The 16,034-nt window shown below is 51.7% G+C and overlaps 2 protein-coding genes across 3 annotated transcripts in view; both read right to left on the bottom strand.

The window, feature by feature from the left end:
* Positions 1-3,103: 3,103 nt before the first annotated feature.
* Positions 3,104-10,976, bottom strand: RBM42 (RNA binding motif protein 42). 2 transcript variants are annotated; one of them, XM_029925951.1, is made up of 10 exons: positions 10,742-10,976; positions 10,361-10,505; positions 9,059-9,143; positions 8,877-8,951; positions 7,057-7,122; positions 6,804-6,979; positions 6,030-6,365; positions 5,586-5,703; positions 3,439-3,633; positions 3,104-3,347 (listed from the first exon to the last, which is right to left on the bottom strand). In XM_029925951.1, exons 1-10 carry the CDS (start codon positions 10,867-10,869, stop codon positions 3,235-3,237), a joined length of 1,437 nt encoding a protein of 478 aa, XP_029781811.1. In that variant the 5' UTR covers positions 10,870-10,976; the 3' UTR covers positions 3,104-3,234. The 2 variants fall into 2 exon arrangements, with proteins under 2 accessions (XP_029781811.1, XP_029781812.1); XM_029925952.1 differs by lacking the exon at positions 7,057-7,122 and having other exon boundaries at positions 6,804-6,958.
* Positions 10,977-14,691: 3,715 nt separating this feature from the next.
* HAUS5 (HAUS augmin like complex subunit 5) overlaps positions 14,692-16,034 on the bottom strand; it is an 8,764-nt gene continuing 7,421 nt past the window's right edge. The window contains exons 18-19 of the mRNA XM_029924271.1: positions 15,336-15,592; positions 14,692-15,219 (exon numbers count right to left, since the gene is read on the bottom strand). Coding sequence (XP_029780131.1) covers positions 15,102-15,219; positions 15,336-15,592 — 375 coding nt within the window. The 3' untranslated portion in view covers positions 14,692-15,101. The remainder of the gene's footprint in view (positions 15,220-15,335; positions 15,593-16,034) is intronic.

The raw sequence follows: 16,034 nt of genomic DNA, 5'->3' as shown, positions 1-16,034 counted from the left end.
TTCCGAGACGTCAGAGCTGGGGGTCGCAGCTGGGTCGAGTTGCAGGGACAGAGGCGGGGCCAAGCGTCCCCCATCCCCACCACCTCAGGGATGGCCCTCCGCCTCCTGACAGCTAGGGGTATCCTGCTGCGGGGGTGGCTTGGACCTGGACAGGAGCTTGGAAAACAGCGGGCTGTGCGAGACCGGGGTGCAGAGGGGAGTTTACGGGGTGATGGGGGTGGGGAGGGGGGCTTGGTGGACAGATTCTCCATCTTGGGTCTTGATCCTGCGACATGGGGGGCAGGGGGGAGGGTCTGGGGTCAACTGGGCTGCGCCAGGCTTATCTGGAACAGGAAGGGGGATTTCCGGCCAGACCCCAGGTCGGCCTACGTCACAATCTACAGGGGGACTGTGGGGGGGGGGGGGGTGGGGAGGAAGGATATGGTTCGGGGAAGCTGACCCAGAGTTCTCCCCTTCCAGGAGGACATTCTGGGGCTGCTCTTAAGTGTCTGTCACGGTACCAACATCCACAATACAAACTAGGCAGAACTTCTAACAGCTAACATTTATTGAGGGCTCATTGCGTGCCACCAACTGTGTCACGGGGTTTCCGTTGAATCCTTTCATGAGGTAGGTACTAGTCTCCATTTTATGGAAGGGAAAATGAAAGACTTCCTACCACTTCTCTTCGTGTCCAGAATCCATGCCCTTCCGTGCTATAATAGTTTGAGACAAATGGGAAAAATGAGTGTGAACTGAATATGAGCTATAGAATTAATCATTTTCTTAGATGTGATCATGGTATTATGACATGACAGCTGTCTCTATAAGGAAATGGACACATATTTAGGGGGCAAAGTATTATGATGTCTGTAACTTATTTCATATGATTCTCACTCCCCCCCATACATATATACATGCAATAGTTGGGACTTACTTATACTAAAAAAATTATTTGTTGTTTCTCTGAACTTCAAATTTAACTAGGTGTCCTGTATTTTTAGTTCCTAAATCTGGTAGCTACCCAGGTAGTTTGGCTTTAGAGCCTGTGGTTGTATCCATTATGCTGTATTAATATTTGCCATTAAGAACAACCTCTTTATTTTCTTCAATATTCAATGTGTTTGACCACTAACCATTTACCATTCTGAGGGGAGGGGGAGGGGGGCGTGCGAGCACTGCTCTTCTGCTGTGTTCCGTGAGGGACTGGGCTTCACGAGGGAGAGCCACTTCCCGGGGCCCAGAGTGGGTGGGTGGGTGGTGTTGGGATTGGCCTCAGCACTGGGTGAGCAAAGGGCTCCCAGGTCACTGCTCCACCATCTACCTGAGGGCCCGCAGGGCACCCTAACCTGCTGTCCCCACCAGGCCCCCGGCCTCCTCTCCTGAAGCTCTTCTCTCTCCGGTCAGTCTCCATGACTCTCTACCCTAGGTTGGTGTCCCTGGCTCTGGGTCTCTGTTGCACCAGGCCTGATCCAGTGAGGCTTTGTCACCCAGTCTCTTCTGCGGAGTCTCAGTCCCTCCCCATTTCTCTCCCTACTTCCTTATCTCTCAGTCTCTCTCTCTCCGGGTTCACTCCCCATCTCCCCTCCCATTGTACTGCCCGGAGCTGCAGTTCTTGCCTCTCCATCTGTCTCCCTCCCCAACTCTCCCATCTCTGCTTCCAATATCCTCTCCATTTCTGTCCATTTGTCTCCCAATCCCACCAAGTGTTCTCTCATCCTCAGGAGGACTTAAACACACACATTTAAAAGCTTCCTTTTAGGAATCATTCCCTCTTCCCATCTCCTCCCTTGTTGCCCTGACTGAAGTGAGAAGGGGGTCAGGAGGAGGGAAGGCTAGACTAGTGATGTGGGGGTAGGGTTTGAGGGTCCTGGGGCTGGTGTGTCTAGCCCAGGTGGCAGGGAGCTGAAGGGCACTTCCTGTGAGGAGGGAGGCCCTCACCCTTGTAACCAGACTGGAAAATGTGACGTCAGAGAGGGAGCAGTAAGGCAGGAAAGCGGGAACAGAGGAAATCTGACACCTCTCCTGGGTAATCAGCTTCCCAGAGAGGCCTTGGCATTGTTTTCTTCCTCCTCCCTGTGCCCCTTCTCAGCCCAGGGTTCTGGCCGTGCTCCTGGGAGACCCTCATCCCCTCCCCGTGCTTGAAGCATATAGTATCGCTGCTCTGCCGGGTCCTTGCCCCAGCCTCGGACCTCCGTCCACAGCACGGCAGTGTCAGGGCTGTTTCTAAAGTGCAAGTCTGATACCAGCCCCCTGCGGGAACTTGGTTTAAGCTTCTTAGGGCTTGCTGCTGCCTTCAAGGCAAAGTCTAAGCTCTTACGCTAATGTTCAAGATTCTGCTTGGACACTTCTTCAGACAGGCAGAGCTTGGGGCTGGGGAAAGAGAGACCCACAGAGGCAGAGAGAGAATAGAAACTCAGAGAGATACAGACACTTAGAGACAAGAAACAGAGGGGCACTCACAGAGACACTCAGGGGAAAGGACACAGAGAAACACTCGAGGACGCCCACACAGATGCACAGCAAGAGAAGTTGGCTGGGGTTTGGCAAAGTGAAGAAACTGGAAAACAGTCGAAGATCCAGAGGATGAGAATTGCAGAAACTGGGAGAGAACGACACGAGGAGCATGAGACAGCCTCCGAAGTGGCAAGTTCCTTCAGGAAGCCCCCGATTGCCAGGTCAGCACCCTGGGCTCCGCCATCCGACCCTGACCACTGTGGGCTCTCACTGTGTGGCACCAGGCCTGAGGGAACAGGGCCCAGGACTGCTTCAGTCACATGTCCCCAGCACTGAGGTTGCTGAATGGATGAAAGCCCGGAAGGCTGTGAGCTCCAGAAGGGCAGGGCCCAGAAGAACCCCTACCTTGGTGCTAAGAACATGGGCTGGCGTCAGAAGACAACTGGTCGGGGTCTCAGCCTGGCTTTGGCCTTGCTCTAAGCCTCTGCTCCTCCGTGGAATGGGCTGCACTCGGCACACACTTAGGAGGTTTCAGGAAGATGTAACGGGCACTGAAAATGTCCATTTGCATGTCTGTCTAGGTAAACCTGTAAAGCTCCCCACGATTCCCAGGTCTGGGGATGTCAAGCCCTGCTCCCCAAAGAGCGTTTCCAAGCCCAGCCAGGAATGGAAATAACGTAAATTTATTGAAACTGGTTTTGGGGAGGGTGGATGGGTGGACAGGTGGGGATCTTCCAAAGAGAACCGGAGGAAAAGCCAGCGCCCGGCCAGGTGGGAGCGGGTGCCTGGCCACAGACCCTATCTCAGGCCCAGTTTCTTCTTCTCCTTCTGCTTCTTGCGCACCACGTCCAGGTTCCGGTCCTTCCACATGCTCTTGCGCAGCTTGATGGGGCGCGAGCCCACATACTTCCCTGTGGGGACGGAGGGTTCAAGGTCAGGCTCGGGTCAGGCTGAGGCCAGATGCTGGTCTCACCCGCTGTCCCGAAGAGAGGCCTCACCTACCGTTCATCTCGCGCATGGCGCGCACGTAGTCGCTGGGGTCCTTGAAGCTGACGAAGCCGTAGCCCTTGGTCTTGCCCGTGCGCTTGTCCCGGATGACCTTGGCCTTGAGGAAGGACGGGAAGCGGCTGAAGGCGCGCGCCAGGATGTCGTCGTTCACCTCGTTGCCCAAATCCCCACAGAAGATCCGGAAATCGTCTTGGGTCGGGAGAGAGGAGGTCAGAAGAGGCAGATGCATGGCCCGGTGTCCGCTCTACTGAAATAGCCCCGCCTTCTCTGAAGGCGTCCCCCAAACCCTCCTCCTCTGTACCCCCAGCGGTCTCCGCGTGGGGCCCTCTCGGTACTGACAGCCGACACCTACACGGCATTTACGTGTGCTAGACTCAGAAAGCACCCGTGAGGCTTTCACACATCTGGCGCTCCCAACAGCCTTTTACACAGAGGCATGGAGAGGTCATGTTACCTGCCCAGTGCCACACACTAGGAAGCGGCAGAGCCGGGACCAGAACTCTGGCACCTGGCTCCAGAGCCCTCACCTTTACCTACCCGAGCACATCCTCCGGGCAGGGCCCGGGCCAGACTGGATGTGCTCACGCCCAGAGAGCCCCTGCCCCCACAAGGCACATACTATTATTATCCCCTTGTTGGGGCGAGAAAGGAAAGGCTAAGTGACTTGCTCAAGGTCACAGAACTAGGGTCTCCAGCCTGCACTGGGCATATCGAGGCTGACATTGCCGTGCCCTGGCCTGGGGTAGGGCGACAGTCCCAAAAGAAGAGGCAGAAGTCAAGGCCTCAGATGGGAGGTAGGGCTAGCTCCTCAGCCAGCAGTGTGGCTGCCCCACAGCTTCTGTGGTGATTAAGGACACTTTGAGAACAAGTTAGGCCACTCTAAGAGGAAATAATGTGACAAACTCAGAGGGAGGGGCCTTCTACAAAACAAATGGGCTGGATGCTTCAAAAAAAACTGTTACAGATAAGACAAAGTGGTAGAAGGGAAACGATTCTCCTTAAGAGGTAATCCAGAGACCTAAAACTGCATGCACCCTGATTCATGGGAAAAGTTGGCTATAACAGAGTTTAGGGACAACTGGGAAAATTTAAATATAAAGGAAATATGAGATACCACAGAATTATCATTCATTTTCTTAGGGATCTTAATGGTATTATATAAATCAGAATGTCACTTTTCTTTTTTTTTTTTAATGTTTTTTTTTTAAATTTATTTTTGATAGAGAGAGAGACAGAGCATGAGAGGGGGAGGGGCAGAGAGAGAAGGAGACACAGAACAGGAAGCAGGCTCCAGGCTCTGAGCTAGTCGTCAGCACAGAGCCTGACGCAGGGCTCGAACCCACGAATGTGAGATCTGACCTGAGCCGAAGTCGGAGGCTTAACCAACTGAGCCACCCAGGCGCCCCAGAATGTCACTTTTCTTAGGAGATGGATAGTGAGATATTTAGGAGTGAAATGAGAACCTCATTTGTAATTCACTTCAAATGATTGAGCAAAATCCAAGAAACACATATATGTGTAGAAAAAGTGAATACAACGAAATGTTAATTGCTGAATCTAGATGGCGGTTATATATGGCTGTTGACTGTTCAATTCAGTGTTTAAAATTTTTCATAAGGGGCACCTGGGTGGCTCTGTCGGCTAAGCATCTGACTCTTGATTTTGGCTCAGGTCGTGATCTCAAAGTTCGTGAGATTGAGCCCCATGTTGGACTCTGGGCTGATAGCAGAGGCTGCTTGGGATTCTCTCTCCCTCCCTCTCTCTCTCTGCCCCACCTCTGCTTGCACATGTTCTCTTTCTCTCTCAAAATAAACTTAAAACATTTTTTTCATAAGAAGTTGGGAGAAAAAAAAGAATGCTCTTTTATCTTTACAAAGTCAGGCCTCTCATGAATAAAGCAGAGGTCAGAAAGTCCTAGGTGCCAATAACCTCTACCAAATTCTGTTGAGTGACTAAGGTGAGGGCCTGCTCCTCAGAGCCAATGTTTAGCCCTCCACGAGGTAGGCAAATACCATGTGCCTGCCTTACAGAGAGGTGGCGGTTGTGGCCGTATCTGGCTGACCCTCCCCGAGTCTGCCCCAAGGGGGAGACTCTGGCGTGTCCTGACTGAGCACTGCCTGGCCCTGCACGGGGCTCCTTACCTGCATCCCATTCCAGCAGGCTGGGGTCCTCCCAGCTGCTCCCGGCTGCTGTGCGAATGCAGCGTTTCAATTTCTCTGGCTTTCCTTTCTTCTTATCCTCACCCAAGGGCTCTGGGACCTGCAGAGGAAGGGAATGGGGTGCAAAGGGCTTGGTGTTGGGAGCCTTATGGACCCATGTGTCCCCTTCAGCCTCTCCCACCTTCCTCTACCCCTCGCCCTCCTGCTTCCATAAAGAACTGGATGTGCTTCTGGAAGTGAGGTACGTGTATCTGCCTCCTTCTCTCTCATGTCCTCCCAGCCCCTCCAACTTCCTGGGTCCCTCCCACCTCCACCGAGAGAGGACTACGTGTCTTTCTGGGTGTGGAAGGCATGGGTGCCTGCCTGCTCTGCCAGGCCTTCCTACTTGCCCCCCACCCCTGACTGCTGTGCTCACCGAGAGCTTACCTCAAGAGCCATGAGGCCAGGGGGCGGCTCAGGCCGTGGGGGCCGGGGTCGAGGACGCAGGGACAGGAGCTCAGGAATGCGCAGTGGGGGCAGTAGGCCTCGTACAACCTCCAAGGGGAGGGGCAGGGGCTCAGGCTCAGGCAAAGGCATGGCCAGGGCCAATGGCAGGCTGGGCCCAATGACTGCAGGGCCGGTGGGGGCACCTCCTGCCCCAACAGCCACCGCTGCGCTAGCCTCCTCCAGCCCTGCTGCTGCCGCCGCCACCACTGCCTCTTCCTTCTCTTTGAGGCCCAAGCCCAGGCCTAGGCCCAGCTCTCGGGCTGTTGCTGGTTCTTCCTGTGGGCAAGACGAGACAATGAAGGGCGCCATTTCACAGGCTCAGACCTAACTCCCATCCTGTACAGCAAAGCAAGGGCCTGAGGCCAGAAAGCAGAGAACAGACAGACAGACAGACAGAGAAAGGAGTCTCTAGTGAGAGACAGACACAGGGACAAAGACATCAGAACAGAAAAACAGAGAGGGACAATCAAGGGAAAAATAGAGATAGAACAGAATAAAAATAGAGACAGAAACAACCCATGACATGTGTTTCTCTTTCTACTTTCCTCATAAAAAGAAAGAAAGACAGACTCAGCCACCATGAAAAATAGGGAAAGAAGGAGACTGAGACAGTCAGAGAACAAGAAGGCAGACTTAGACACGGCCTATCAGGCCAGGATTGAGCATCTCCCCACCCTTCATACCTCTGACCATTAGCTCCCTGTCCATACTTACCAGAGGAGGCCTCAGAGCAGCCATGGAGCCCAGGGGGGGCCCCGGGGCCCGTGCCATTGGTGGCAGCATCATAGGTGGTCCAGGGGGCCCGGGCAGAGGGGGGCCCACCAGGGCCTGGTGAGGGGGCCGCAGGGCCATGGGGCGAGGACCACCTGCTGCAGAAGAAAGAGCAGAATCTGTCAGGGTGTTAGTGGGGGAGTCGGAGGGCTGAGGGGCAAGTTATGTGGCAGGGATGATGACCCTGGCCCCTCACCTGCTCTCTGTAGCACGTGGGGGACGAAGGCCGGACGCAGGATAGGGGCCCTCTGAGGGGCCACAGCTGTGGGAGAGAGAGATGGGGGTGTGTGTCATGGGGGCCCAGGGCACTTGAGGTGTGTGGGTGTGGGTACTCTCAGCATCCAAGAAATCCTGGAGAAGTCTGGGGAATCTTCTGGGAGATGCAAGAGCCTTTCGATTTGTTTGTTCAGCAAAAATTTACCACTGAGCATCTCCCCTGGGCTGTCCCTATTCTGGGCAATAATAAGGACACACCAGAAGCCCAAAGGCTCTCTGGGATCTCCTGGTCCAGAATAGGAGGGAACAGACCCATCGCCAGAGGGTGACAGCCCAGAGTGATCAGGGCTGGGAGGGGATAAAGCCTAGGCAGGGTGATCAAAACTAGGAGGGGGAGATCTGGGGAATGGTGGGAGCCTAGGGTGACGAGGGGCTTCCTGTGAGCTGAGACCCAAAGGATAATAGAGACCCAATTGCCTTTGGTCAGGCAAAGGGTGGCTGTAAAGACTACTGGCAAGGAGACCATTTATGAACAATTTTTTCCCCTTTTCAGTTTAGTATAAATTTTAATAGCAGAAGTTGCAGTTTGGAGAGCATCATAAGAGAATGGTCAAGAGGACAGTAGGTCTCCAAGAACAGCCTTGTTGGCTGGACCACTGATGTCCTCCTGAGGGCACCAGGGAGCCACAGCAGGACTGGAAGCTGGCCAGGGTGACTAGATCAGATGTGCCTTTTGATCAAACCCATATCAAAGAGTAAGAGATGTTAAGGTTTCTCAAATGTCAGATAAAAAAGTGTAACAGGACTTAAGTAACACGACAAGTCTCATCTAATAGAGACTATACCTGAACTTTACAGAACATGTATTCTTTTCGTACACATAAGGAAGTAGTGCCACAAAAATTGACTGTGTGTATAAAGGTCACCCCAAAAAAGGCAAGAATGACCTGTGGAGAGGGCAGATTTTAGCTGATTTTGGTTAACTTGATTCTGATTTGGGCAATAGGCTTTGGAAGATTATAGCTGGGCAGCAGTGAGCAGGAGAGAAGGGAGGCCAACAAGAATACTGCAGGCATGTCCTAGGAACGCTGAGGGCTCCTGGGAAGGATGTGAGACTCTCTCCATCAGGGGCCAGGTGTGGTAGGGTCTTGACTGCCAGGAGGGGAGCTTGGCGCCTGTTTGTGGTTTATTTACTCCATCAACAGATAGGACGTAATGCTTACAACGTGGCAGACACCAAGACTTCTGGCCCTCGTGGAGCTTGTATTTCAGAGGAAACAAAAGAGGAAAACCACAATGGGTAAAGCTGCATAGCTTGTTATGGGGCACCTGGGTGGCTCAGTCAGTTAAAGATTTGACTTCGGCTCAGGTCATGATCTCACAGTTCGTGAGTTTGAGCCCCACATGGGGCTCTATGCTGACAGCTCAGAGCCTGGAGCCTGCTTCGGATTCTGTGTCTCCCTCTCTCCCTGCCCCTCCTCTGCTCATGCTCTGTCTGTCTCTCTCTCAAAAATAAACACTTAAAAATTTGTATAGCTTGTTATAAGGTTTTAAGTGCTATGGAGAAACACAACAAAGAGTAAGGACTGGGAGTGACAGCATGGAGGTTGGTCTGCAACGGTCAAGTGAAGCTTTAATAAGGCCAAATTGACAAAGTACATGATCAGGTATGTGCTTTAGGAAGATAGTAATGTCGGGGGGGGGGGCGGGGGTGAAATGGGGCAAGTAAGTTAGTGCAATGATGTAGGCAAGACGCTAGAGGAGCTTGATTAAATGTGGGGTTCCCGGCCTGGGACCTACCTGCTCGACGCAGGAACATAGCTTCGCGAGCCTCTGGACTATCCAAGTGACTCCGATCACCAGGGCCAAAGCCAACTGTTGGGGTGGGAAGAGACAAGGATGTTGGGAGCGAATCCCAAGCACCCCTTTTTATCACCGTGCCTGATCCCCTGGTCCCCTCTCCTCTACCACTCCTTACTTACCTGGACCCACGAAAGGAGGGCCACCCACCATCGGAGGAACCACTGTGGCTGCAGCAGCTGCCCGGGCCTCCAGAGTCTGTTGGACCTGTACAGGAAGAAAGCGAGGCGAGGGCCTCAGTGCTGCCAAGCTGCCCCGGCCGGCTTACCCTGGGAGGCCAAGGCTTCATTCTCTGCATTCTGCGTGGGGCTGGCTGTCAACGCCAAGTCTAAGCTACAATGTCATTTTTCGGAGTCTTTGGGACCACACTGGTAAAAGCTGTCCTCAATGCATTTCGCACTATCTGAAACTATGTCTAGCCTGTCTTTCTCATCTCCCATGCTACCACCCTGGTCCAAGCCATCATTATCTCTTGCCGTTTATTATGGTAGCCTCTTCTTCAGTCTCCTTGACTTTGCCCTAGTCCCCTACAGTCTGTTCTCCAAACATAGCCATGGTTAATTTCTAAGTTGGACCCTATTACCCCTCTGCTCAAAATCCTTCCATGGCATCCCACCTGAGAGTAAAAACCAAGGTCTTTAGGTGGCCCACAAGGCCCTACCACGTCTGATCTCTATCACCTCTCTGTACTCATCTCCCCCCACTCTCTCCATTGCTCGCTCCACTCTAGCCACACTGTTCTCTCTTGCTGTTCCTTGAACACGTCAGGGGTGCACCTGCGTCACAGCCCTTGCACTGGCAGTTCTCTTTGCTGGGAATGCTCTTCCACCAGATATCTCCTTGGTTCCCCGTGTTGTGCCCATTACATCTGTGCTGAACCATCACCTCCTCAGAAAGGCCTTCCTTGACCATGCTGATAAACCTCTGCCTTTCTTACTCTTTGACCTGTCTCTCTCCAATACAATGTAAACTCCAAAAAGGTAGGGATTTTTCCCCCCTCTATATTGTTCTCTGCTATGTCCTTAATGCCTAGAACAGTGCCTAGTGCACAGGAGGCACCCAATAATTATTTACTGACAGAATAAACAAGTTTCATTTCTTTGTTTTCTTTTTAGTAGTCTCCTCGTTAGCCATACAGCCTGCTATTGAGCATGTGAATGTGACTAATGAGATTGAGAAACTATTTAACTTAAATGTAAATTTAAATACATACAGAACATTTTCATCCTTTTAGACAACTTTCTGGACAACATGCTTTAGAATATAAGCTCCCAGAGGGCAGAGATATTGTTTGCTTTAGTTGTTACTGTGTTCTCAATGCCCGGCACGGAAAACATCTGTCGTGTTACCCAATAAGCCAACATATCGATAGGGCTCTGTACACAAACACTGTGTTCAGGGCACTGTGCTTAGCTCAGCCATACCTGCTGGTAAGTGTTGGTTGCGATAATTGGACGGATCACAGGAGCTGCTGGGACCTGCATCGCTTCTACCGTCGGGACCGTGGGCACCGCAGGCACAGCAGTTGGGATGCCAGTTACTGGAGCTCCCAGAACTTCCTGCTCAAACCTGTGGAGGCAAGACCGACAACACAGCTCAGGACCTTCCATTAATTCCGAAACGTTGGGTATACCGCCATGGAGCCTTCACCCCTGCCAACCTCTTCTTACTCCCGCCCGCACAATCTCGAGGGTCCTGTTTCCCCATGACAGAGCCACGTCGGGCTAACTGCGGCCTTCGGGGCCCCAGGGCTCGGTGGCTCTGGCTCTGGGAGGGCTTTTATCGCGCCTTGCCGAGGGCCTTACAGGGCCATCTCCGCCTCCATCTCCTTCAAGCGTTCCTCTCCGCTCTTTCCGGGCATGCCGGCGCCAGGGCCGGGGACCACAGGTCCTCCTGCACCCGGGAGTCCCGGGGCTGGCCCCGCCCCGGCCATAGCTGCTGCCGTCGCTGTTGCCGCTACTACCGCCTAGGCTCAGCGGCCTCCGCCAGTTCTGCTGTCTACTCTCTGGTCTTGGGGTGGGCGCCCTCGAGTGACGTATCAGCGAAAGCGACGGGCGCTGGTGCATGACATCATACGCCCACAGGGGTATCGCCTTTGGAGCGAGGCCAATGAGAATCTGGCCGCAGCTGGAGGGCCCACCTCCTGGAGGAATATAGACCAATTAGAGTGCGGAAGAAACAAACCAATGAAGAACCTTGATCTAAATAAGTGAAGGCGAGTGAGGCGGCTACTCCTTCATTGGAGGAACGAGGGCTAATGAGAGCGCTGTAAAGTCGTTGGCCCAGTCCCTAAAGAGGAAACTGGACCTTTGAGAGCTCAGAGAAGTTCGGAGGCCCCGCCTGTGCCACCGAAGCTTGTCCCGGAAGTTTAAGAACACAGTGATAGCAGCGTCAGCCCAGGGCTGGTGGAGGCTGGAGACTCCAGCTGGATCCTTTTCACTCTGGGGCAGACAGGCACCACTGACTCCCAGAGAGACCAGGAACAGGATGTGGGAAACTCAGGGGGCGCCTACCTTCTCCTTTTGGAGGAGGTAAACACGTGAAGACTCCAGATGAACCTGGAGAGATGGGAGGAATCGTTCTCGTAAAGACCGAGAGTAAGAAAATGCAGCAACTCAGAAAGCCACATGTGTAGGTTTGGCGTGTTTCTTCGGACACAGCTAACCCCTCCTTTTCTTCGCAGTCCTCTCAAAAATAAACAAAAGTTTAAAAAAAAGAATTAGCTTTAAAAAAATGTTTTATTTATTTTTGAGAGAGAGGGAGACAGCATGAGCAGGGGAGGGGCAGAGAGAGGGAGGCACAGAATCTGAAGCAGGCTCCAGGCTCTGAGCTGTCAGCACAGAGCCTGACGCGGGACTCGAACCCACAAATGTGAGATTGTGACCTGAGCCGAAGTTGGAGGCTTAACCGACTGAGCCACGCAGGTGTCCCTTATTATGAATATTTAAAGTACACACTAGAGACGAATATAATAAGCCTCCCATGTACCTCTCAACAATTACTAATATTCTACCCTGTTTCGTCTATACTCCTCCCTCCTCCTTCTTGCTAGAGTATATTAAAGCAAATTCCAGACATCAATTCCTCCATAAATCCTTTACGATGTGTCTCTAACAGATAAGGACTTTTTACAAGCAAAAACCCAGCATTTTCACACCCAAGAAAATTAACTTGATTTCGTTCCTGGATTTCGGCCACTTAAAAAAAAATTGTTAGTATTATCTTACCCCCAGACTGTTCAATTTTCCCTTCTTAAAGTTTGTGTAAAATCAGGCTACAAAATAAGGTATGCACATTGGATTTGATTGGTTGGTCGTTTTTTTTTTTTTTTTTTTTTCTTTTCTTTCTGTCAAAACTCTGTTGGCTGTCTTGGTCACTTGAAGTTACAAGACTAAATCAGCACTACTGAATGCTTTCTTAAAATACTGGCTTTTGTTTGCTTCTGTGCTACAGGTGTGATAAGAGAATAGGACTCCTTTTTTAAAGAAAATGAATAACTAGAGGCCATACTTAAGTTTTCATAGTGTTTAATTAATCTCTTCTGTTCCATCGTACTGTCCAGGATACACTGCATGTAGTTGTCATATTTCCTTAGGCTCCTCTTGCCGGTGACAATTTTTCACACTCCCCTTGTTTTTCATGAGTGTGTTAGTTCTGAGGAGTACTGGTCAGGTATTTTGTAGAATGTGCCTTGTTTGGGATCTGGGGGTTTCCTCATCTCTAGACTGGCGGTGTGTTTTGTGGGGGTGGAGGGAAGGCTGCAGAGGCACAGTGACGTTCTCATCATGTTAAGTCAAGAGCACGTACTCTCCCCATGACTGTTGGCGTTAACTTTGATCTCCCGGCTGCGGCAGTGTTTGTCAGGTTTCTCCACTCGCAAGTTAGTTTTCCTCTCACTCCCTTGCCGTGCTCTTCGGAAGGAGGTCACCTCGCCGGTCCACACTTCCGGGGCGGAGACTTAAATTCCACTTCCTTGAGAATGGAATATATTTGTAATTCTTCTGCACAGGGGCTTTGTCTTTTCTCCTTTTATTATATCTTTTTATGGATGCATATTTTATACTTTGGGTTGTAATTCAATGCTATCTTAGTTATTTTGTTGCTCAAATTGTTCCAACTTTAAAAATCTTAAATCTTGGGTGCCTGGGTGGCTCAGTCAGTGAAGGCTTGGACTCTTGATTTTGGCTCAGGTCATGATTTCACAGTTCGAGTTTGAGCCCCACATTGGGCTCTGTGCTGACACTGCATAGCCTGCTTGGGATTCTCCCTCTCCCTCTCTCTCTGCCCCTCCCACGCCCTCTCAAAATAAACTTTTAAATCTTAAGTCTTTTGGGGCGCCTGGGTGGCTCAGTCTGTTAAGTGCCCGACTTCAGCTCAGGTCATGATCTCTTGGTTCATGGGTTTGAACCCCGTGTAGGGCTTTGTGCTGACAGTTCAGAGCCTGGAGCCTGCTTTGTGCCTCCTTCTCTTTGCCCCTCCCCCACTTGTGCTCTGTCTCTCAAATAAACATTAAAAAAATTTTAAAAAACCTTGTCTTTTAACCTATAAATTTCCCTCCCCCTGCCTTTTTCTTCCTTCCTTCTACCCTTCTTTACTTTTTGTTTTTATGTTTTCATCAATAATTCCCTTATATTTAGGTAAGTTTGGCCAACTTCTAGTTTATAGAGAACTTCACCTTCATGGAGCTCATATTCTGTTTGGAGGACAATAAAGGATAAATAAAGTCGGGATTTTGAATTAAAGTATATTAGAAGACGTACTACAGAGAAAGATTAAGCAGGCGGGGGGGGGCGGGGGACAAGGACCCATGTGTTCAGCCTTGGCTAGGAGCCAAGATAAAGAGAGAAGGGGACACTAAGGTGGCATACCGTAAAGCAAACATGTTAAAGACACCAAGATGCCAAATCTCCCTCATTTGTAAACTCCCTGCAACCCCAATAAAACTCCCATCTGTGTTTTTATTTTTTCTGGAAACAGGTAAGTTGGTATAAATTTCATTTCGCTTTGGGAAAAAAAAATTAACGAGACAGGGAAACCTTGAGAAATTAGAGCAAGACAGCCACCAGCCATTTCAGATACTAAAACATATTTCAAAATCTTTATAATCAAAACACTGTGGGGATGGCATATGAGTCAGACAACAGACTTGGAGAGAATCCAAATATAGTCTGAATAACCATGGAAATTGAGCATATGAAGAGGTGGCATCTCAAAGCACCTGAAGTTTTTCTTTATATATAGGTGGGTAAAGTTTTACTTCATAAATTGAAGAGTAATTCACAGTGAAATGCAGAGAGATAAAAAGTGTAGCTAGATGGGTTCTGACACCTACCCTCATTATCTTCAACATACAGTCCACTTCCAACTCTAGAAAGTTCCCTTGTCTCCGCCTTGGTTGATCCCTGCTACCCACCTCTCCTTCAGAAGCAACCACATTGCTCTGAGAATTTTAACAAGTGCTATTGGAATATATGTAAAAAAAGACAAACTTGGATCCATTTGGATCCATTCCAAATGACTTCAGAGATTTAGATGTAAAAAAGGGAAACTGTATAAAAACTAGAAGGAAACCCCCTCCCCCCACCAGGGACCCCATCCTTGCCCCTCACACTGGCACGGGGGAGCTCAGGGCCGTTGCCAAGCTGCGACCCCCCCCCCCCCCCCCCCCCCCCCCCCCCCCCCCCCCCGCACAGGCCCTCCTCGGCACTCCCGTGCTTCTCTCCCATTACCTTTACAGAATGTGTGCAGCTGTCTATCCAGAGTGGCACCTCTTACAGCTTTATTTTTCTCCAGAGCAGCTACCTCCCAGCATACTAGATATTTTACTCACTTAACTTGTCAGGGCTCCATTTCCCTGTCCTAGGAAAAGTCTGGGACTTTTGTCCAGTTTGTTCAGTGCTGGATCCTCAGTGTTTAGGGCAGGTGCTCAATGACATTTTGCTAAGAGTGAAGGTGATGAGCGGAGATTCAGGGAGGTGGGGTCCAGCATAGCCCACTGCCTCGGCTTTGATGGGATGAAAGGACAGGTGCAAGGCAACCGAGAGGGACAGAACAGGCTGCGAGGGGGTAGAGAAGGTGGGTTGACACATCTGGGCGATGCTCTTCCAAAGGTCTTTGGTGGGGCGAACAAACGGAAAGCTCTTGAGTTCTGTTTGAGCCCACTTTTCATCTGCACAGTTGCTGCAGGGCACCTTGGGCCTGGACCCAGCGCAGCCGCCACTGGGGCAGGGACAGGCCCTGGCAGAGCTCCCCGGAGAGGGCGGCTTGGCCTGGCTGCTCCCACCTGAGGGAAGGGGACAGTGTCACGGGGAAGGCCCGGGCCTCCCCCGACGTCCCCCTTCCTCACCCCCACCCCTGAATCTTGCCCACTCCACCCCCACCATCGTGCCCCCCTCTCACCAGTCCCCAACAATGCCCTGTAGCTCGGGGATTCGCTCCAGCGCCTGTTTCAGCAGGTTCTCCAGCTGCTTCAGGGCCTGCCCCAGGTTCTCTTTCTGCTCCTTTTCCCGAGCTGCCCGGACCTGCAGCAGCTCTGCAGGTGAGAAACCCAGGAGGCAGTGCTGAGTCTCTGGTTCCTGGGGTCTCGCCGCCAATGGGTCACCAAGTCTCCAGGAACCTCGTGTGGATCTCACCTCTCCCTCCTCTCGGGTCCTCATCTCAGGGGCAAGACCACCATCCCCCAGGCTTCATGCTGGATACCTTCCTCCCTCCCTGACAGACCACCAATCTTCTCGGCCCATCCCTCAGTTTCCTCCCCCTTACCCCTTCCCTGTCACCCCCCAGCCTCCCTCCTAGGCTCCAGGCCTCAGCCTCCCATTGTGGTCCATGCCTCTGGTACATGGCAGAATGGTCTTCCCAAGGCATAAACCTGATCCTTTCCCTCTCCTGCACGGAACCCGCCAAGGCTCTCCAGTACCCCCAAGACAGAGTCTGAGCTCCTCAGGCCAGTACTTGAGGGACTGCACTCTGTGGCCTCTGCTACTACCCACTCTCACCTGTCCCTCTGGGGCCATTCGAGACACCACCTTTCCCTCGAAGCCCTTCCCGGCGTTCCCCACCCCGAGGCTTCCCCTCAGATTGCTGCAGCCCTTCACTCCC

The sequence above is a fragment of the Suricata suricatta genome, chromosome 16, assembly GCF_006229205.1.
Source record: "Suricata suricatta isolate VVHF042 chromosome 16, meerkat_22Aug2017_6uvM2_HiC, whole genome shotgun sequence".
Classification (NCBI taxonomy): Eukaryota; Metazoa; Chordata; class Mammalia; order Carnivora; family Herpestidae; genus Suricata; species Suricata suricatta.
The sequence above is the reverse complement of the archived record's forward strand: the minus strand, read 5'-3'. Positions and strand labels throughout refer to the sequence as shown.